The following is a 23,659-nucleotide window of genomic DNA, read 5'->3' on the forward strand; positions in this document are numbered from 1 at the left end:
AGAGTGTTTTAAATTACATTAAATTAAATAATTTGAAATGTTTTAAATTAAGCTGTTTTGGAGTAAGGGTGACTCTACTGACAATTTTATATTGAAATCTGAGCAGTGGCAGGACTGCATTCAGTACAAGCCAATATGTTCCAACTGTATTACCAATTGATGTGATTTGCACCAATATTTCCTCTCTCCAGCTCTCTCCTACCGCTGGTTAATCAACGAATTTCCCAACTTCATCAAGAAGGACGACGGCCGCTGGTTTGTGTCGCAGGTAACAGGGAACTTGTACGTGGCCAAAGCAGAGCCAAACGACACTGGCAACTACTTCTGCTTCACCACCATCAACATGGATATCAGCACCAAGAGCACCTTCAGCAAAGCCAACCAGCTCACTGTGCTGCCTGATGGTAAGACTTTGCTCCTGTGTGACTGATCTGCTAGCAGCCACATGTAGCCTTACAATGAAGGTCTGCAGATACTCTGGCTCTGTGTAACTGATGACTTTAATAAGAGTAAACAGAGGGTAGAGGGATATCTAAGAAGATCTGGTGTGGTGTCACTGTTATGGGTGATAACCTGTCTCAGGGTTGTAACTGAGTAGAAATAATAGAGAAACAATTTAGCCCACTGGTTATTAATCAGAGTTAATCTGAGTTCAAATGTTTTTCATACTGATTCCAATATTACACCTCAGGTTTGCTTCCAAATTTTTACTTTGCTGAGTTTACATGTTAAATATGTAATACATATATATTTATATAAATACATATATTTAACTTTGTGTATGTTCTCAGTTCTGTTACCGCACTACAGTCATCTGTTCATGTGACAGTACACAGTTATTGGCAATTAAGCTATTGTTAGTGCCTTGCTATGACCTGATATTGTTCAAAATGGACATGATTCAACATCTGGAGAACTTAATGTGTTCATGAATTTTCACAAATTTCATGGCTTCTTGCAACTAGTCAAAGTAGATGGTGGTCTGGAACAAAAAGCAGGCGGACATCAGGACAGGCTAAACTTTTCAAATGTACTGCGTATGCAAATAGCACGTGTTTGATATTTTAATGCACTCTCCGTAGCTGTGCAAATATCACATCCTGTTCTTAGATGAGAGTAAATGTGTACAATCTGAACAGGATTTGATCTGAATATTTACGATTGTGTTTTATTTTAGCCAATCCCAGGAAGTCAGCTCCGAGCATCAAAGTGCGCTTCCCAGCAGAGACCTACGCCCTCGCAGGACATACCGCTCAGTTAGAGTGCTTTGCCTATGGAAAGTATGTTTCCAACTCTGAATGATTCCATAATGTGTCTGCAAGCTATTTGGGGTTGAGAGGCTGTGTCCTGTTCAACTTTAGGAACACATCTACATGTTTTCACATCTTACTCTATCTTCCTCTCAGACTTCTTTAATTTTATACTTTCTCACCGTCTGGATCGTGTGCTGTTTCATTTTGAAAGTACTTTTTTTATTTTGCTTAAAATCTAACTCCTCCATTTTTTGTTTCATAGTCCAGTCCCAAAACTGCGCTGGAGGAAGGTGGATGGTTTGATGCCGTCCAAGGCAGGCTCTAGTGCTGGAGGTCCCACCCTCATCCTGCCAGAGCTCTCCTTCGATGACGAGGGTGTTTACGAGTGTGAAGCCTACAACTCAGAGGGAAGTGAGACATACCAGGGACGCATTAATGTGCAAGGTAAAAAAAAAAAAAAAGATAAAAGTATAAAAGCACATATTGTATAAGGTTAATCAGTGATGTTATTATGGACACAGGTTGATGGAAATTTAACATGTCGATCTCATGACTGAAAATACATCCTGGTCACTTGTACATAAAAGTCATGATGGCAGTCTTACTGTCTTGTATCACTTTCAACAAGTCTGAGCTGATTGCCATCAGATTAATGTAAAGGCTGAACAGAGTAAAACATGTTGAGAGAGACTGAGTGTTAAATTAAATGAGGGTCCCAGCTTTACGCTCTGTCACTCATGCACTGACAGATAAATTAGGCAGCCGAATTCACTCTCTAATAACATGGAATGATGAACATGATGTGAAAATGCATCAGGAGTTGTGCTGTTAGAACCAGGGCGCCCAGGTAGCTCACCTGGTAGAGTGTGGCAGTGTCCATAACCACAGCAGCCCGGCTTCCGTTCCAACCTGCAGTCCTTTGCTGCATGTCACCCCCCCCCCCCCCCCCCCCCCCCCCTCCTCATTTCCACTCTGCTCCATCTAATGAAGGCTAGAAAGCCAGTAATGTTAAATATTCCATATGTGAGAAGGTGTTGTTGCTATCAGTGCACCTTTGGTTCACTTCCTTAATGAGTTTCTGTTAATTTTTTTGCAATCTGTTATATGCATACTTATCATGTGCATATTATATGTGTTATTTATTGTTGTTTTTGCCTCATCTGTCTCATCCAAACCTCCAGCTCAGCCGGACTGGTTGCAGGTGATGAGCGACTCAGAGGTGGAGATCAGCTCGGAGCTACACTGGAGTTGTATTGCTGCTGGTAAACCACGACCGTCTGTACGGTGGCTACGTAACGGACAGCCACTCAGCACACAGGTAACACAGACAGCATGCTGTCTTACTGTACAATACGCCTCCGCACACAAAGTTATGTTAAAATACTCCTCGTAGCACATCTTTTTTCTATTTTCCATTACACTCCAAAGATGTACAGTTTTCTTCCTCTTCTTCTAATGGTCAGGAAACCAGACGGTGTCAATGTCTGATGTTCTTGTTGCTATTTCACTTCAAATGTCTTTGCAATGGAAATACTTCCACCCAGAGAAAGTACATTTCCTTTCAATGAGAGAACAGTAAACGAACTAAAGGTCATGTTTTGTGCTATTTCTTATCAAACTAGAGGGGATACGTAAGGAAATCATCATCTTCTTCTCAACTTTTTATTAAAGTACAAGGAATAATAGAGTTTTTCCTGTTGTGAACAGTTGGGTACCAAAGCACCAATCTGAAATCCTCTCCTTTAGTCAATAGAAAAGGGAATAATTAGACTCTGAGAATTTTAACTTTTCTACCATTTCACATCCTAACTTACAGTGTTAGAGGGAAATCATTACATGTGATTGAGCTGAATTGAGATAATGTGTAATTTTGAGTAACATTTTTTCTCATTTGTTCAGTTTTGGATCGTTTGTTTTGGTATATTATGGTTTACACGCTGCTGAGAAACATCTCAAAGTTGCTCCATTGCTGAGTCTTGTATCATAGCACACAATTTTGAGCACCATAATGTATTAAATTTGACTATAAATGTAGTGAGTGATTGCGCACAAATTATTTGCTTGTTTGCAACAGCAGTGTGAAGCTTCATTCACACAGGTCTGGAATCAGCTGGGATTTGATGTGATTTTTGATAAATGCACAAGTCATTAAAAGCTTTTGTGGTAACTTATGCACCAAATGTAATCAAATGAACATCTCCCACATTACCTTTCCCTCTGACTGACCCCCCCCCCCACCCAGGATCGAGTAGAGGTGAACGGGCCTCGTCTTAAGATCAGTAACCTGGCCCTGGAGGACTCTGGGATGTACCAGTGTGTGGCTGAGAACAAACATGGCACCATCTACTCTACTGCTGAGCTCAGAGTCCAAGGTAGGTGTCCAAGGAGAGCTGTCTTAATTTTTCCCCTATATGAACCAAGATTTAACATACTGTCACTTTAAGAATGCTTTTCACTTTGAATAGATGTATTTTTAATTAGCAAATTTACATTTACAATGAAAGCATCATTTTATAGCTATATCATTAATGAACACAGTGTGTTTTCGTTGTATTTATGTAAATTAAAGTTAATATAAATTAATACTGTACCACTCCATCTCCTCCATCTCCCATACTTAAACTTTCTCCATCCTCTCGCCTCTCTGTCCTCCCCTGTCCATCTTATCCATCAACCACCCCGTTTTCTACCCTCAGTGCTGTTATTCTGACTCCCTCTTGCCTCCTGTTCTTCCAGTTCAAGCTCCAGACTTCAGGTTGAATCCAGTAAAGAAACTGATCCCAGCAGCAAGAGGTGGACAGGTCATGATCGAGTGTCGCCCTCGAGCTGCCCCAAAGCCCAGCCTGTTCTGGAGCCGTGGGACGGAGCTGCTCACTAACAGCAGCAGGTAGCACTAAGTCAACTTGATTGTCATACAAAATGTTGTGTAATTTCCTCAGATCAGGTCATTTTGCCACATTTGTTACCCTCATTCCTTCCTCTGGGAATTTGCCCAAGGAAAGTACGTAGTTGGGTGATACATCTCCACTAAAATAAAAGGGAGCAGTGATTTCAGAGTGCAGATACTCCTTGTTCTGCAAAGCAAAAATGGAACACACAATATAGAATATACATGAAATAGAGTAGCTATTAAGGCACAGTGTTACATACAGCATGAAATGAAAAGCATGCCTGGATCCACATACAGGAACTTGTGGATAATTGCTCATCAGCAGAGGCAGACTGCTGCACAGTATATCACATACTGTAGGATGAGGTCAGGTATCTCAGTGTTTTACTAGATGACAATGTGTACACATCACATCAGGGCCACAAGTATATAGAATGTACTTGTACTGTCTCACTCAACAACTGTATCAAGAATAAAATGTGTTAAGGACAGAAAAACAGAGCAAAACTTGGCTGGATGCCAATAGTGAGGATGCCCTGATCAAGTTGTTTTGCTGAAACAAAATTGTGCCATGACCACAGAGGATTCTGGTCAGCTGGAAGGCTTGGACTTACTTTTAGTAACCAGCCAGTATAACCGGGCACCTATGACATACATGTTTGATTGCTGTTTTCAATTAATGTTCCAGTATCAAACTCTACAAGAGTGACAGTGAAGCTTGAAGAGCTTGGTGAGAGGGTTATCTGTCACACTGAAGAATGGATAACTGCCTTCTGAGTGAAAACCAGGCAAATTTAAGTCAACTATGTTTGATATTACAACCAAAATGAACTAATGATTCAGAGGAAAGAAAATATTTTGTTCCACTTGTGTATGCAGGGTACAGGAAAACAAGGAGTAAGACCCAAATGCAGACTCAGAGGTGGAGCTGCTGCAGTTCAATAACTCTAATGCAGATCCTGCAGATTGACTTTAAACATCTATACTATACAAACCAAGTTCACACTTCTACTGCATCGATTTACTTCTAATCTGCGATTGTACTATACCATTTTTGTAATCCACGACCAAAATCCAACATGTCTGAATTCATGCGCTGTCCAAATAAAAAGTCAGGGTTGCAAGAAATAGTCTTTGTAGGTATAGTCTCATAAACAGTTCATACAGTTTGCACCTCTTCCTTAATACAAATCAAGCTCCAGCTCAGGTGGGACGGCACAAGTCATCATTATGACCCAGACACGTACACACACATTCACTGTTTCAGGTACCGGTGATTAAATTATAGTGAGAATGTTTCTGTCTGAGATACACATTACTGTTTGTCACCTGTGTCTGTAATTTACGTGATAGCAGTAGGCACTTTACATCCTCCTGGTAGTGGGGTTCATTGCTTCTGTCTCATGATGTTCCAGGCAAGCAATAAAAATCACAGCTGCCCACTCTTGCAATTTCAGATTAAGGAGATAAACAAACGATGCTACAATAAATGTCATCATCTCCAGGGTGAGCAAGCTCTCAGTTTCTGCACAGCCTGGGAGATGTAGCTTGTACTTTTAACTTTTAACTTACGTCAACTGTTGAAAGATTTATAAAAAGCCAAGATGCTTATTACTTGGAGGTGAGATCAAAAGGGACTTCCCACAGTGCCATGTGTGTGTACTGGAGGATTTATTACTGTTGATTTCATCAGATTCTGTCACAGCTACAGGAAAGCCTGTAACCACCTCAGTGTTTGGATGTGTCGTATTGATTCAGAGGAACAGACTCCAAAGTTTAGGCTAAGCACACATTGGATGGGAAATATGAGAGTTAAAGTAAAAGTCTCACATTCAAGAGGTTTTTACATTCCTTTGTCCATCTCATATTATGTTGATCTCTGTGTGAATTCAGCATTGTCTGTAATCTCAGCACTTTCTACTAAATGTCAGTTGTTTGAGATCTTCTCAAAAAGGTGAGGATTACACACTTGTTTAAAATTTCAGATGAACTAAGAGGTAATTGCTCAGTTAGTTTCAATCATCAGTCTGTGTGAGTGACAGTGTCAAATGGACTAGTGTGCCATTCCATCCTCCTTTAGTCCAAACACATCAGTCACTATTCAGTCTTTCTGTGCTCAGCAGCATAGTCTGCTGTTTCAAGCTACAAACCACTGAGCTAAGATGAGTAGCTGCTCTGTCATTCCTAAGCATTTAAGTAATACATATTTCCACTGTTTAAAGTTATGACTGAATATGCAATATGTCTGCGATCAGCTCTGCTTAATAATATTTAGGAGGCCAGATAGTCTCTTCATCATCAGCTGTACTCACTAAGTACAGGAGACTGTGTGCAGCCAAACACACTTGTAGTCTATCATTCCAAGCTCTTCTGAAAATTTACACTACAAAGTCATTGCTGAAATGTACCAGAGCAGGCCTAAATATCTAAGCCAATTGTTTGGCAGTCAAACTGAAAGCAACAAACAAAGCTGCATTCTAACTGATCACTGCACTGTGAAATGGCACGTGTGCACAGATGGCCCAAAGCCTGCCAGCTAGATCAGATAGTAAGCAAGTTGTACTGCTATGAATGGCAGACAAATGAAAGGAAAACCCAACGTAAAGTGTGTCAGTAAGACATCGTTCCATCAAGAGCCTCAAGAACAGCTTCGGTGCTCCTTGTCAGGTTGGTGAACTTTGTCCACTGTCTGGCATGTGTATCCAAGGCGTGATATGTAAACGGCCACTCTTCTGCTCTGCTACTCTTCTCACTGCCTGCAACATCATATTATTACACTGTGTCTGCTTTCATATAACTATTAATCAGCCCAACCTCCACTTCAGGCATCTGCCTGTAGATGCTGATTGTAGTCTCCTTTAAATTGTAGGGTGGATTGTTATTATTACTCTCCAGCCTCTCTCTGCGCATACTCAGGTCAGAGCATTTACACCAAACTTGAACTGCACATATACTGCATTCAAACAGCAAAACTAAGAGAGTTAAAGCTAAACTGATGACTTGTACAGCAGCAGTCTGAGTGCTGGGGCAGTGGGCTTGAGGCTGTAACCAGCAGAGCAGCTGGAAATATTGGCTGGGAAAGTGAATTAGTAACTTGTTTAGAAACAAATTCATAACATTTTATCACAGCTACAACACATAAACAGAGCTGACAAACAGGAGGTGGACGCAACAACAGGAATACCTATACAATACAAGACAATCCAATACAGCACTTCCACAAATCTTTGTCATGCATTTAATGTCCACGTTACGTGATAGTATTTTAGGCCACAGTTTTTCGATGCTGTATCTGACCACCTACGAGTTGTTTCCAATATCTTCTCCATCCCCATATCTGTGTGGAGTTGAGTAGCAGTACTGTGGTTGTCAAGCTATGGGCACTCTTTACCCTCTATATGCTCATGTCTTCTCAGAGTCACAGTTACGCCAGATGGAATCTTGTGGATCCACAACATCAGCAGGGCAGACGAAGGCAAATACACCTGCTTCGCTGAAAACTACCTGGGCAAAGCCAACAGCACTGGACACCTGTCTGTCAGAGGTACACACACACACTCACTCACACACACACACACACACACACACACACACACTGCATACACTGAAGACTTATGATCTAAAAACTACAACAAAGCAACAAACTAAAGCTTGAAACGTCCCAGTCAGCTGTGGCTGCTCTACTTAGGCTTCCTTCCAAAATAGAGCAAAGTGTAAAATCTAAATCTAGACTGTAAAGGTACCGTGTATGTAAGATATTCTACTCTTAGTGCAGTCACAGTTTAAAAAAAAAAAAAACTTAAGGAATCCCCATCAAAAAATGTCAGTTGATTTTGCACTATGTAAAAAAAATTCTATTTTTTTTCTTTTTTTCTTTTAAAGCAATGGTCAAACAAATGAAATTAATGATGCCTCATTTCCATCATGTGTCCCAGTGAGTCATGCCAGTGAGCCAGCACACACTATACCAGGAACCTGGAACCTGCTCATCTTAAAGGAATGAATTTGTTTTGAATATTCTAAATTATACTTTTGCTTTTCCTCACAAGCCAAAAGGTCTGTGGATGGGGTGTGAAAATCAGCCTCATTAGTTTACACTCACCTGTCAGGACCATCAGCTTTCTCTTATTTTAGAGGATTTTCTTCTTCCTTTTTGTGCTCTAAGACATTTATTTCTTATAGAGCCGACACAGTTCATAGCCCTGCCACTAGCTTTCACTTTGTGCCCAAACCATGCAGATGCCACTAAGATCACGCTGGCTCCTTCCAACGCTGACATTAATCAGGGGGAGAATGTGACGCTTCAGTGTCATGCCTCCCACGACCCCACCATGGACCTGACCTTCACCTGGGCCCTCAACGGGGTCCTGCTGGACTTGGAGGACTCTGCTGGGCCGTACCACCGGGTAGACGGGGTGAGTCCTGTGACGCATGCATGACACTTAGAAGACCCTGCAAAACAATGGTACTGCACTGAGGTGAAAGGTGTACTATGCAGGAACTGTTGATTACTGTTTGTAAAAACAACATTCAAACTTAGTCCTCAATGGTGGCTCAATGCCACCAGAAGCACATGTCCCCTGTCACTGACAGAACACACAGCCCAGTGTACCACTGCAGAATCACATATCTACATAAGGAAGCGACTCAAGAATTGGTGTACCTGACTACCTGCGGGAAAATGAGTAATGAGGTGTCTTGCACATATATCAACTATTACTTTAGTGGGTCATAAGTGGTGAATGTGAGTCTTTACTTTTTTAAGAGTCCATACATTGTTTTCTAGGAACATCCTGCACAGTATATCTTTGAGCATTGCAGTGTTTTTGTTAAAATAATGGATGGATGATTTGGTGGTTTTGTGAGGCCATGTAGGGGAAAGAGGGACATCACTGATAGTTGTGGCTGCAATGCACTCTCATTAGTTCCATCCAATCTTCAAAGCATCAAACCACAAATAACACCATGGTTGACCATTAGCAGAATCCACCAGAGCTTTGAGGTGTGAGGTGAGTCTTAGTAATTCTCTCAGAAAACACTGCAAAAGCATTGCTCCTTCTTTGATCAAAGGTTTTCTATCTGGCTTGCCTGAAGAGGATAAACAGTGGGTTTTTTGTGATTTTATTTTTCTACTCACCTTTTACTCTTTCCACCAAACTCTGAAAACATTTTTCTAGATTTGAAAGTTTTGTTCAGTCTAGTACAAAGATTTTTTGTGTCACTGCTTAAAGCTAAGTTATCAAATCACAGTTTATAAACCCGTGGCATGAAGATAAGGCTGGCAATAGTTTCTGTTTTTCTTATTGTGTCGTTGAAAGACCAGAAGAACACCTCAGTGTAAATGTCTTAAGCCCATTGGTTGGTTCCTACTGCAGATATAAATCTTTAAAAACAGCATCATCTTCAATATATGGTTCAGTTTTTTTTTTTTTTTTAAAACTAAATGGCACAGAAGAATAAGATATATCAGACCTTAGATATGCACAGTACTTGTTAGTATGATATATTCATTGTTACTTTGGGACTGTATCACCAGACTGATGCTTTAAGGCACTGCTTCTAACTGACTTCACTTTAGTCTTTGATAATTGAGCTGAGTCTGCTGCTGATTCCATTATGTAAGCACAGTTGTTAAGGTTCATAGCTCAGGAAGCACAGTAATCAGCCACCCGAGTCATGGGATCACAGTTGTTTCTGTGGCTTTATAACATGCTCAAGCACAAACAGCGACTGATTTGTTCTGTGACACAGATGATTCAGTTCAGCTTGAGGCTCTGGTGATAAAGAGTTGTTTCTTCATGTAGTAAACAGATCTAGTCTTCCCACTAAGTCCAAACAAAATGCAGTGCAGTCTGGTCGAGGCTGCCCTCATCACCACTGATCTTACTCCATCATGAATAGGCTAATATGGTTTCACCTGTATTTATCTGCCAGAGAACTCCTGAAGTTTTTAGGGTACATTACCAAACAAGACAAGTGATTTCCCATTTTTTTGAACAGGAAGATAAAATTGACCACACACGGAACTATATGCAAGATATTAATGAAACCTTGGTCATTTTAGGACAGGGAGTTGAACGTTGAGCACAAGGCTCAGGTAGTGTGAGACATAATGAGCTCCTAAATCAGATTAGCTATCCATTCCTGCTCCTTTATGTCTCAGTGTTTAATAAATGTTGATGTCATAGGATGCTGCTATTAGCTGAAAATGAGCTCCTGTAATTCACCTCAGCTACCACAGTTATGTTTAGTACGATAATGTTCAGCCGCAGTGTTTGACTCATTTGCTTTTTTCTCTCTGTTGTTCTGTCTCTGCCCTTTCAGAAGGAAAACATTGGTGACCTACTGATTGTGAATGCTCAGCTGAGTCAAGCAGGGATGTACACATGCACAGCTCAGACTGTGGTGGATAGCGCCTCAGCTTCAGCTAAACTAGTTGTTCGAGGTAAGATGCATCAGCGCTCTGTACTCGTGTCATTTTCTCACAGCTACTGCATACATTCACTCTATTTGTTATGTGCTGCGCCACCCTGTACATCCACTGCATTTCCTGTCCAGTGCTCTGCCACTGGGAGCACTGTGAGAACCATGTTTTTGATTTCTTCACATCGTTCAATACCATACAGCCCATGCTTCTGTGGGACAAGTTTGAGCGCACAGGGGTGAACCACCACCTCCATGATCCATGGACTACCACACCAAATAACCACACTGGTCCACCCTGTGGTTCCTGCAGGCCACTGCTGCTTCAGCCCTGAGCCTAGCCCTCCATATGTCTGGTCCTCAGAACCAATGCAGTTTAATGCAATTGTAATTTAATGGACCAGAGCAGAACTTAATGTGGAGTGTCAGAAGAAGGTAGAGAATACTGCTACCCATAACAAGATGCACAGTACAGGCCATTGATGTAGCTATTATAAGATCAGTTAAGTTATTTTTACAGTGAGTGGAGTTGTCTCCAGTCCTTTACTCCACCTTTCAGCACAGAGACTGGTCCATAATGAAAACTGGAAACAGCATAAAACCCTCAATTTGTGTCGATTTTGTCAGCACTGTATTTTGTGTTTTTTTACTTTTCTGTCGTATCACATCTGTAAACATAATCTACTGAAATGACTTGTGAATCAGGCAGGTCTGAATTGTGTTGTCACAATGTCATGGATGTAATGTCTGAGTCTTACAATAATGTCATTCAGTTGTCACTGGAACATTGGCAGTGTGTCACAGATGGTCTTGCAGTACAGTAAGTACAGTGTTGAACTGTAGAGGTGTAGTAACCTCCAGCCTGTGTGGACTGGACCACTGTGTCTACTGCTATGTTTAATATGCTGAGCTATCTTTGCAACGATGTGCTCACTCCTAATTGTGAATCATCTGGACATCTGAATCATGGAGTACTTATCCAACTCTGAGACTTAAGTTAATAGATACACGGTGATGAATTTTTTTATTTACTTGTTCATTCACTCACATTTCTGTGTTGTGTTCAGGCCCCCCAGGTCCTCCTGGAGGTTTACTGGTGAAGAATGTCGCTGAAACATCAGTGGAGCTCAGGTGGAGTCGTGGCTATGATAACCACAGTCCCATCGGCAAATATGTCATCATGGGCCGATCATCACTCTCATCAGAGTGGAAGAAGATGAGGACAGGTGTGTGTGTGTGCATGTGTGTATAACTGAAACAATTTTGAGATCAATAGAAAATTAATCAACATTAAATCCAAGTAATTGTTCCAGTATTAAAATCAAATATTCATTGGTTACAGCTTTTCATGTCTGATGAAATCAGGCTAAAATAAGTACTTTGAAAAATGATTTTTGGCTGTCAGAATTTGTTATGGACATTTTGTTATTATTGCCTTTTTTTTCTTTTTTTTTTTAAATTTTCATTGAAAATAAACACACGTCTCCTCACTGAACACCAGACCCAGTTAACATCGAGGGGAATGCAGAGTCGGCTCGTGTGATGGGTCTGATGCCCTGGATGGATTACGAATTCCAGGTCATCGCCAGCAATATCCTGGGCAGTGGAGAGCCCAGTATGCCCTCGCACACCATCCGCACACAGCAAGCAGGTGGGGCCACAGATTGCATTCAGTAGGCTGCACACACTCCTTGAAAACCAATGATAAGTGGTCACAGGCCGTCATTTATATTTGCCCTTGAATCCATCACTGTATCTGGATACATGGACGCACTGTATAACTAGAGACCGATGGGATCACACCAACCATGACGCCTGTTAGACAGGCAGACAGCTATGAGTACTCTTACTACATTATTACATGAGTGCTCAGTACTCAGCACTTATGTAATCCATGAATTCGACCACACCCACCTTTGAACTCCCCCTTCATTTTTGTCTCAACTACACACCTGTAAAGGTTCGTCACTGCATCGTCCATGGCTATGATGCTGTAAATATCAAGCCAGGGAATATTTCAGCAAAACACACAAAGACTCAAGATGAAAATGATAGCAGCAACACTCTTGCTGCCAGTAGAATCTGCATCACATGCTAAAGCAGTAGTGATGTAGCAGCTATACAGTAGCTTCCTTGATGGGAGTATTTATTCTTGCACATTCTGCACAGTATTTCACATTTAAACATCCTTTTGGTCTCACACATTAACACACACATCAAAAAATTATTTGCTTTTTGGGTGAGAGAACAGTATTTTTTGGAAGTGTAATATGTTTTCCAGCCAGAGATGTTTCCACTTCTTTAGACTGATCCACTTATGTAATTTATGTCATGTATATCATCTTGTGCTTGTATATTTGGCCCTCAGCTCCCACAGTGGCTCCCAGTGGACTTGGAGGAGGAGGAGGAGACCGCAGTGAACTCATTGCTACCTGGACGGTGAGTGGGTGACTTGTGTTTGTGTTCATGTGTCTGCTCCATGTATGCATGGTATGTTTTACATGTAAATGTAGCATACAGTGCTACAGCGTAATAAAAAGCTATTTCAGTGTCAGTACACTTCTTTGTGTTTCCCCAGTCACTGTTTTCAGTAATACAAAGGGGGGAGCTTGTGCTAAAGAGACTGCAACTTTGGAAGATATCCTCTTGAGTTGTCGAACTCAGACTGCATTTTTGCACAGAATGAGGACTGTGGATTTTGTCCCCAGTCACTTACATTGAAAGCACGTTAAAATAGGGTCCCCTTAATGCCCAGTATGTGCAATACAAAAGGAATGTTGACAGCAAGCAAAACCTGTTTCAGTGTTCATATGGGCACCGGACAATTGTTTTAAGACAGATTTGAAAGAAGTCAGTCACAGAGCCCTCAACTGCCCACTGCTGATGCAGTGGGACAGCCCTGAACACTCACTCACACACACACACACACACACACACACACACACACACACACACACACAAACACATACACAGTGCTATTGTGTCAGATGTCTCTTAGACAATAGGGGTTGGGCCCATTTGTCTTTGTAGAGGTCCATGTCTTAACTTTCTGCCGTACCTTCCAGCCTATGGCCAGAGAATACCAGAATGGAGATGGTTTTGGCTACATCCTGGCATTCAGGAAGAAAGACACATCATCTTGGACAGTGGTGCGTATTCCTCATGTGGAGTCATCTCGATATGTTTACTACAACGACAGCGTCACACCGTATAGTCCCTTTGAGGTGAAGATCAAAGCCTACAACCGCAGAGGAGAAGGTCCTTTCAGCCAGATCGCTGTGGTCCACTCTGCAGAGGAAAGTGAGTCACTGTGGAAGCAACAGACTTTTACAAATTCCCTGTGGGAGGGGTTCATCTCTTTGGGTGGGCTGCCCAAATGATTTCTATTAAATATTCCGTATTACTGCCCAGCAAGTTTCTTTTTTTTTGTTCAAAAGTATTTTATGAATCAGAAAGAAAACATATGACAAACAGAAGGGCAGACGATAATATAAATATAATGACATGTAAGGATGTTCATCAACAGGAGGCCTCCAGGAAGAGTAGTGTTAAACCAAAATAAAGCAGATCAAGTGCATTATTGTCCTCAACGCTTTGGAAAAATTTCCATGTTTTTCAGTTCTTCTGCAATATGAAGCTTAAATTGTTTACCTGCAAGGTCGCGACTGTAACAGCTGAGCTTTCTTCATTCCTGCTCTTGCACATTCTAGATTTATGGCCGTGTTGAGTACATCATTTATCCAGAGTGGCTGCATAGAGATATCTAACATGATCCATTAAATAACTTCAGAGTAATATGAGAATCATTAAAAAGACAGAGGACTGGATGCATGGAGAGTTTCCATAAGATCCAGTTAGCAGTATTGTAAACTATGCAGAATTTGTAATGACAGGTTTGAAACAGATGTTCACTGTCTGCAACTGTAGTATTTGCTGCCACCACTAGAGGTCAACCACAACTTTCAGTAGATTGACCACAGTCACCTCCCTTAAGAATTCACAGAGAGAAATGAGCATGGCTGTCAGATTTATCCTGTTTGTGAAATATTTCACCTCCTGAGCTCTCACTGACTCCTCACAGAGCCCACAGTGGGACCATCGAGCATCAATGCCACGGCCCTGACCGCCTTTGAGATCCAGGTTTCATGGGAGCCTGTCCAGCAGCTCAGCGCCAATGGTATCCTCAGAGGTTATGAGGTGAGGAGCTGCATAATACACATCTGGATGTTCGTTCAACACAGCAGACTGTCAAAAATAAGATGTAAAAAAGTGCTAAAAGCTGAATTATGTGTAGAAACAGTTTGTTCTCATCAGAATTTTGCTACCCCACAAAGCAGGGCAAGAAAATAACTTATAATGTGAAACACAGTCCTCTGACCTGCGGTAAATCAGTTTATTCGCTGTTCTTAGTCCCACAAGCTGACCTGGTTCAAATGATCAACTTTTATTGTGTAATCCCCAAGATCATAACAGATATGTCACTTCATCAGTGCCATTATGGCTTAAGCTCAGTGCCAGTTGGTAAAGTTGAAATCATCAGTTTCATTTTCGCTTATTGATCGATGATGTCATGCAACAGCCGCTACAACCACAGACACACAGAATCCAAATGGAAAAATATTAACATGTTTAGTTCATCTGCTGCTGTGAATATGAGGAGATTTCTGAATCTGAAGCAGGGTGTTTGACCTTAGAACTGTCTTAATAAACTGGGGCGTAAGATTCATATGCAGTTTTTCAGGCTAGGTTTATGAATGTCTCCTGACATGCTGTGTGTCCTCAGATCCGGTACTGGCGGCAGCATGAACGGGAAGCAGCAGCAGACCGAGTGCGGACAGCAGGACTGGAAACAACAGCCAGAGTGTCTGGACTTCGACCCAGCACACGATACCATGTTGCTGTTCTGGCGTACAACAGCGCCGGCACCGGACCACCCTCGCCACGCACCACCGTCACCACCAGGAAACCTCGTACGTCCGCAGCACTCAATATGCATACACAGTCAGTCACACATGTGGAGGTTTAGTAAGGACATAACTACTCAGTATGCCAAAAGTCAAGCTGAAATTTGTGAGTGTGAGTCAGAGTCATGAAAAAGTTAAAGCTTTAGGTTGGAAGTCATCCTTCAGCAACAATGAGAGCAAGAATCAGAACATTTGAGAATGTGTGATAGTACTTGCCAAAAACAACAAGATGTGCACATATCTGGCTGTCACATCAGTTCAGTAAGAGAGAAAGCAAAGCAGACCAACCACGGAATTTCTGACTGTTGATATGTGATTTTACCCCCAATTCAAAAGCTTAGCTATTGTTAAATCCATCTGCTGATCGCCGTCTGTTTACAGATGGCTGTTGCTCATGTGGTAAACTGGATGCCTCATTTTCTTATTTTACTCATTTTTGAAACTCATTTTGATTTGCGTTTGTTTTATCGTGATTTGCTTTTCATATCCACAGACACAAATGCACGAACACACCCAGACAAACACAGGACTCATCTCCTCAGGCATGTCCTGTCTTTAAGATCTTTTGAGTAATACAACCAGATTAAATGACCCACATAGTCTCCTCTCCACCCCTCCTCCTGGCAGAAATGGATTATCCCTCTCAGCTGTAGAAGCCAGTGGGTCTTCTCAGTACTCAGGAAAGAGAGTAGTACTCAACACTTCCCTGGCCTGTGGCTGTAAACGTACTCAACAGCAGGATTAGACATGATTTCTGTTTCAGAGCAGCATTCATTCTCAGCATGTACACGTAGACCTGTCAAAATATTCCCCACATATCTCTGTACTGAATTATTGTAATATGTGTAGGTCTTATAGGGATTGCTTGTTACTTAAAGTTAAATGTATGAATAGAACACATCCCTATGGTCTACTTTGCTGCATGGTAAAATATATTCTAACCTTTGCTGGAGCATAATACAGTTATATACCCATTTATAATCGTTCACTCCAACCTGGCGCAAAGGGCATAACTCAGTATATGTAGACATACACACACATACTCTCCATAATTTATGCTTTTCTTATCATTTATAATGTACACATAATCCTAATCATTCTATGACATAGAGATTTTAATGCTAAAAGGCTGCACCAGTCATTTAGTACTGCACCAAGTTCAGAGAGCCTGATTCTTAATTCCAAAAGTTCCCAAGACCAAGCTCAGATGACCTTGATGGGAAAAATGTTAGTGCCCTTTCAACTGAGTGAGGACTTCTTTTTTCTTTTTTCTTTTTTTTCTGATTTGTTTTTTCTCCCACACCCACAATCTGACTTTTTTACTTTTCCCTCTTCACTTTTTAAAATATTTGTGTGTTTCCATTGCAGCTCCTAATCGTCGTCCAGGCAATGTGTCATGGAGGACTGATGGCTCATGGGTAACGGTGAGGTGGGACCATGTGAAGGCCATGCACAATGAATCAGCTGTACTGGGCTACAAAGTGAGTACTGTATGACTAACAGTGTGTGTTTGTCTACATCATTTGTGTCTTTCAGGTAGACAATGACACTTGAACTCAGGTCAAACTTTAGTGACAAAACTGAAGACTTCCTTGAACCTTGACTTTGGACCTGTGTGCAAAGTTTAACCTGGTAAAATGTTGGAACAAAAAATCAGGAAGATTGGAAAGGAAGATTAGCTGTTCAGATGCTGTGTCGCTTAAATATCTTGCATTCAGAGACTTGAACTTGCACTTGGACTTAATATATCCGACTTATGGCGACTTATGGCGCGGCTTGGACCCAGACGACTTCAGGGTTCAGTGTGCTGGATTTCAGGCCATCTAGCAGGGACGATGCATATTGCAACCAACTGAAAACCCCTCACCTCACCTTCCCCTGCACCGGCCACTAAAAATGTGAAAAAGGCGAAAGGCACTTTTCTGAGTCAGTGTTTGGTTGCAACATTTTTGAGTGTTCAGAGAAGGATGTTTTTTGATCTGATGCGGACTATAAAGAGCCCTTTCATATTGTAATGTTGAGTGAATGTTGGACAAGACTGTAGACCTGCTGCATTCTGTGTGTCAGGTTCTATACAAACATGAAGGCCAGACAGCGTTGAAGGTTCTGGACAAGGCAAAGTCGTCAGTGAGCCTGCCACTGCCAAAAGACAACGGTTACGTTGTGTTGGAGATTCGGTCCTGGGGAGAGGGCGGGGACGGGCCAGCGCATGAGATTATTGTGTCCCGGGACTCAGGTGAGAAACTAATTAACACACACCAAAACTTTCTCTGAGTGACAGCAATAAACCAAGAGTGAATTCGTCACTGATGATGGGAAAATCTGTTTCCAGCAACTTGTAGAGCTTAAAAGAACTGATCTTTGTGTGAATACAGAAACACTGACAGGAATTACTGTATCCTCAGCACCCACAACCACATGATCCATCACCCCTACAGCACTCCATTCCTCTCAGGCTAGGATGGCCCAGATTTTGATATGTTACCAGAGACAGAGACAGCTTCTGCTTTGGCACCAACACAAACAAACTGTACATTTATCCTTAATAGCTGATGACCTGTATCATTTGGAATAGAATCTTTAAGATACTTCATATGTTTGTCTGCAAACTGTTTCTTTAAGTGATTAATTCAATATTCCACAATATCGTGAATTTAGCTGTATTTAAAAATACAGTATACATTTTAGGTGTTCACAGAAAGGAGGAGGTGTCAACTCTAGCAATCTGTTTGCATCCCACATCAATATTTCTTTGTCTGTCCAAGGCCACCTTATCATAAATATGTCAGCAGTGCCTCCATCAAATACAGAACTGTGAGAGTTACATATGCTTTTATATGGTCACACATTGAAGGTCTTTTTGAAATAAAGGAAAGATCAAAAGGTTAAATCCAACATGTGAGGTTTTTTTCAAATAATCTATACATTTTGTTCCCCTGGTGCATTCCCATTTTTCCTGCTCCTCTGCTTCCACAGTACTTGTGAGGGACCTTATTGCAGTGTCTGCACAGGACAGTTGATATGGACACAAATCATTTAGCACATCCACTGACTACAGCCTAGAGTTTTCTTGTATCTTGAAAACAACAGTGTAAGTCAGCAGACAGAATAGTGCAGTCAGGAGAGTTGAGCCAAAAGCTTAAAATACAGTCATGTATAATGCTGGGTATGTTTTGACTTTAGTCTGTACTAGTGTTTATATGACACCTGAGTTTTGGTACCTGCTTTTTCCATTCCTCTGTGAAATATTGACAGAGATTCCTTCAGAACCCCATTTTCTGTTTTTCAGTTTTTTTAAGTCCAATGCAAGCAGATGTGCAGGATCTTTGCCAAAGTCAAACAGTCCAAAACTGGCAAACTTTTGATTTAACTCTGTAACTATTCAACCATCTCTCAGGCCAGTTGTTGCTTCCTTTTGCTACTTGGCAGTTTTTAAGGCAGATATTTATCAGTAGGTACCAAACAGGTGTTCAATACCCGGCCATAATTATGTAAGAACTGGTACAAATGTGGACATGAGAGTGTAGTGATTTACAGTATGAGTTGCAGACTATCAGAAATAGTTATGTCACATTCAGGAGCTCACCTTGTAAAATTGAGTTGTTAAATACTGTCACTTATTCTCTTTCACTCACAGGAACTGGTATGATGGTACAGAACGATTCCTCCTCCACACTGTCCAGTCACCCTCTCCACCTCCTCACTGCCTTGGTTCTGCTCCCACTTATGTTGTTGTCAGGCCTGTGATCTCAGCCAATCTGTGGACTTTTTACTTTCAATGGCTTGAAACTAAAGCTCTCCTGTGTCTCAGCGTGGGTCAAGGTGGGTTCCAGCGGTCGGGGAAGGTTGTAGCATTGCAGAGATTGGAGGGGTGGGGAGGCAGAGGGGTTTCAGTTTTCATGTTTTTCAATGATTAAAACAAAGAAGGTCTTTTTTTCTTTTTTTTGGCTGGACATGTTGAAAAGAGTGGGGGAGCAGGGCAGCCGTGTCTGGTTGTGTATTTGTGTCAGTAAAACCAAGCCTTATGTGGACCATTGTCATCTGTGGCTAACACGTCTCATACTTGCATCCTTCAAACTACAGTTGGCGAGACATACAGACTTCAGTTGTAAATTATCCATAGAATCAATGTGTGTATAAGTAGTGTACATACAGTACAGTCTTATATGTGATGGATGTCTTTTCACACTGAGAGTAACTTGACTAATTGAATACTGCTACAAGGTTTTGGCATTACCTCTTTATCAGGTAATACTCAGCCTGTGAAGCTCAAGCTCTACCATGAAAGACATCAAGATATGCACATCAAATTATTTACTGTGTTTACAACATGAGATTCATGAAAGCAAAGCAAGCCATTACATATCAATCAATGGATGCAATAGGTTGTTTGCAGTCACTTGACGTTAAATTCAGAAGGAGGGCCGGAAGTGAAAACTGCAATGGATGAGATGAAGGAAAGTTCTTACTAGGCTAATTTAGATGAAATTATGAAAGAAAGGTACAAACAGAAAATCAGAACATATGTTGGATGTGACCCTTACGTCATGAAGCGGAGTGATTTTTCAACTCAAATGAAGGTTTTGCTGCTACCGAGGCAGTAAATATAACAACTATCTGCTCATTCAGACATCGCTCTACTCTAGAAAACAAATGAAAGCAGACAAAAGTATAGATGCATGCCTCGGTACCAAGGTGCTCTGGGACGACTGTCATTTTGTTGTTTTAAGGATGTGTAGTTTTTACTGTCCGGTGGATTAACGAGCAGCAAACCTTCAGCGTCACGTTGCTCAATGTTGACGTTTACGTTAGGGTTGTTTGCGAGGTTAACTACTCATTAAGTTCTGGTGAAACACCACTAAAGACATGGATCATCACTTAACAAGACACGGTCCGTTATTTACATTCACCTGTCTTATGTGAAACTGTTGATGCCGATTTAACAAGTGTTTGTCATGTTGCTTGTAGCTGTTACTTTAAATCTTTCACCATAGATTTAAAACAATAGCTAATGTTACACCATTTCCACCATTAGCCGACTCGGCTCCTCCCAACGGCAAACAGTTAACAAGACATTTTTTTCAGCCGTGTTTCGGTCAACTTCTTGCTTTTTTCACCCTTATAACATTTGGTACTCAATGAAAGCTCCTTGTGGTTTCTAGGTTTGATTGATCTGAGCAACATAAATGATGCAAAGCATCGGCATTTTGAGTGTGTGTTATATTGATTCCTGCGCAGAAAATCACTTCCGGCCCTCCATCTGCAGTTCGCACCACGACAAAAGAGTGACATGAGGTTATATGCAAACAACCTATTAAATAATTGAGTTCCTAAAGGCAAGATCCTCTGAATATAGTGATATGATGACTATAATATGTGATCTAATAATAACATAAATTTACAGAGAATATTTGGACACATGTTATAGTGGTAAACGGTAAGAAATGACACAGTTTACTTAACAAACAAGCTAACAATAAAAGCTAAAAAAAAAAAAATGCACCAACATCAAACACAATTAGTAACCCAACATGCTGGATGATATACAGCCATCAGTGAAATATCTCAACAAGATCACAAAATAGGTCTAATATCAAAATCTGCGTATGAGAAGCATATTATGCATATGATTGGTTTGCATCGCTTCAAATCCAAAACAATGCAAAGTTGCATCTACAATTTCTTTCCTGCATTAAGCAGCTTGGGAACCCAAATATAACTTAAACAATAGTCAGGTTTCTTGTTTCTCTTCTCTGCAAACACATTGTGGGCATCTACCCAACAGAACTTGTTATGACTTGCTGGTCTTGTTGCTCGCGGGGTGAACACACACAAACTCGCGCATTGAACCGCTGAAGAACTTTTTATTGTTGATTTTTAGCTCCTGCTAATGTCTGTATGCTTGTTGTCTCTGCTGTAATTATAGCAAAACCCAGAAATATGTCACTGGTCCAAATGAATGTCTACATTTTCGATTTTTTATGTCTGATTTTGAGGCAAGTGAAATTGGATGGATGAAGGAGTATTTCATTCTTTTTTGTAACTGTTGTGCCTGCATTTTTGAACAACTCCTGCAACAGTGTGAAAATGTTCATGTTTTAGGGTTAATTTGGTTTGTTGCAGCTGCTTTTTCTACAGATAGGATGATATGAAATGCCCGGGGCAGCAGGGATGAATCAGTGCTAGAGATGAAAGAACTGGTCACCAAAGTTTTCATAGTACAGTTAACAGTGTCGCATATCGTCCTCATTGTAATCCTGTCAGCATCTGTCTGGCTCGCTGCAGTTTACAGGAAGGATGTGACCTCATTCAGCCAGTATTCTTTTGTCCACAGCTATCCTGTCCAGGTCAGGTCTGGTCAGCATGTTAAAGATAAACATCAAGTGCTTTCATGTTTGTGTCTTATGTTTTTGTTGCCTAACATTTTTGGTTGATTTGTCCATAACTGTGTGTTTGCTGCCAGCAGGTTAATACTCTAAAGGTTAAAGGGTAACTGATGCTTTGGGTTTAGATTGCGGTCCAGGAGTCTGTAATAATTTGAAAATATGGTTTTGGTTTTCTCCAACTGACAACAAAAAAACAGCCCAGTCTACTTTTAATTTTGTTATTACTTGTTATATGATAACCATATTTTAGCTGCCATTACCTCAGTCTATCCCAAATCTACACAGTACAGCATGAAAGTTCATTCCTGACCCTGCACAAATGAACTCAAAGTGCCATTATTAGCTTTCAGATGCACTTCAAAGCTTTCCTCAGCACATGCAGTTTACTCAGCTGTCATACAGATAGATCAGTTGTCATCATGTTACCTCTACATGTGCAGCGTGTCAACTGAGTGTGTGGTTGAAAGCACTGGAAAAAGGTAGTAAGGGGACAATGAGGTAAGTTTTTTGGTAGTTGTAGCAAAGTAGTTATATTTGCTTGTTGTGAGAAGTGAAAAATGTTGGCATCACTGCTGTTTTTGAAGTGGCTGGAGTAAACCATAGCCAACACTGGTACAAATTATTTCAGATTTTTCTACAATTTGATATGCCCACAAATTGTAAAAGTGCCCCAAACATCCCAACATCATAAAAAAAAAAACTCATTTCAGGCAGTGTTGTAGCTTCAGGTAATGTAAATGTGATTTCTACTTTGATGTTGTGAAGTTTCATTTGAATGATTTGACCTCAGTCTGACACATAGTTTTTATTACTTACAGTCTTTCTTGCCTGCAAATGAGATGCCAGATGGCAGCCATGTTTTTCAGTTCACCTGCCTCAGACTAGTCCAAATCCAAAGCATCAGGAGTTGGTGAGTCACACCACCCAGAAACTCCGGGAGTGTGTTTTTTCTACACCCTGAAAGTGGAACTAAGGGAGGACTAAAGCTAAGTGTAAGTTGAAAAATGCCAAAATCAGAGTGTGGGTCTGCAGAGAAACGTGTGAACAAGCTTGTTAGCAAAAATGAAAGGTTCTGTTCAGGTCTGTTAGATTCAAATCAGCTTGTTTTTGTTTACATTTTAAAGTTGTTGTTTTTTTTGTTGTTGTTTTGTATTTAAATATTTAAATGGTCTGGACAACCGAAACATTTTTGTGTTACTTCAGCATTACATTTTATACTTTGCAAGTGGTTGAATGATAGACCACTTGATTGTACAATAATGTGCTTTATTTTGTCAGGAAAACGTAGCTTTTCCTCTCATGCTTCATACGTAACACCAAAATGTTGCCCTTACTTCATCATTTTACTTGTGCCAGTTTGGTTGTAGCAATACCACTACATTAGGCAGAAAACATAATTTTCTGTGAACACTGGAAAGCAAAAATATCACAAATGTCAGATGCCTGATTTTTATTTTGTAAGATATTAGCTGTAGAGAGTTATTATTATTGTTGCTCACATGTTCTTTGAAGCCATGAGAGAAGTGAGGAAAAACAATTCTGTTCATCCATTTTCAAAGTCTGATCTATATTGTTTTGTCTCCTGTTTTATGAACAGGTGAAAAAAAAGGTTTTGTCATTGAAACTTTTGTTGCCTTCTGCCAGCTGTAGGAAGTCAGGTGTAACCAGTGACTAATTACACATAGGGAGGAGTTTGTGGTGGATGAGATGGTCAAACACGGACTTTCACTCCGGAGTATCTGA

General features: G+C 40.8%; 1 protein-coding gene across 1 annotated transcript in view; it reads left to right on the forward strand.

Moving 5' to 3' along the window:
- Window positions 1–21,015, forward strand: part of cntn2 (contactin 2) — a 56,905-nt gene extending 35,890 nt beyond the window's left edge. Inside the window, exons 6-23 of the mRNA XM_076750205.1 lie at window positions 192–404; window positions 1,178–1,280; window positions 1,516–1,697; window positions 2,435–2,571; window positions 3,496–3,625; window positions 3,990–4,140; window positions 7,560–7,687; window positions 8,383–8,558; window positions 10,468–10,588; window positions 11,634–11,792; window positions 12,068–12,217; window positions 12,935–13,005; window positions 13,632–13,866; window positions 14,648–14,763; window positions 15,350–15,536; window positions 16,899–17,011; window positions 17,598–17,766; window positions 19,168–21,015. Of these exons, the coding sequence (XP_076606320.1) occupies window positions 192–404; window positions 1,178–1,280; window positions 1,516–1,697; window positions 2,435–2,571; window positions 3,496–3,625; window positions 3,990–4,140; window positions 7,560–7,687; window positions 8,383–8,558; window positions 10,468–10,588; window positions 11,634–11,792; window positions 12,068–12,217; window positions 12,935–13,005; window positions 13,632–13,866; window positions 14,648–14,763; window positions 15,350–15,536; window positions 16,899–17,011; window positions 17,598–17,766; window positions 19,168–19,277 (2,651 nt within the window). The 3' untranslated portion in view covers window positions 19,278–21,015. The remainder of the gene's footprint in view (window positions 1–191; window positions 405–1,177; window positions 1,281–1,515; window positions 1,698–2,434; window positions 2,572–3,495; window positions 3,626–3,989; window positions 4,141–7,559; window positions 7,688–8,382; window positions 8,559–10,467; window positions 10,589–11,633; window positions 11,793–12,067; window positions 12,218–12,934; window positions 13,006–13,631; window positions 13,867–14,647; window positions 14,764–15,349; window positions 15,537–16,898; window positions 17,012–17,597; window positions 17,767–19,167) is intronic.
- The last annotated feature ends 2,644 nt before the right edge of the window (window positions 21,016–23,659 follow it).

Source organism: Chaetodon auriga, chromosome 2, assembly GCF_051107435.1.
Source record: "Chaetodon auriga isolate fChaAug3 chromosome 2, fChaAug3.hap1, whole genome shotgun sequence".
NCBI lineage: Eukaryota > Metazoa > Chordata > Actinopteri > Chaetodontiformes > Chaetodontidae > Chaetodon > Chaetodon auriga.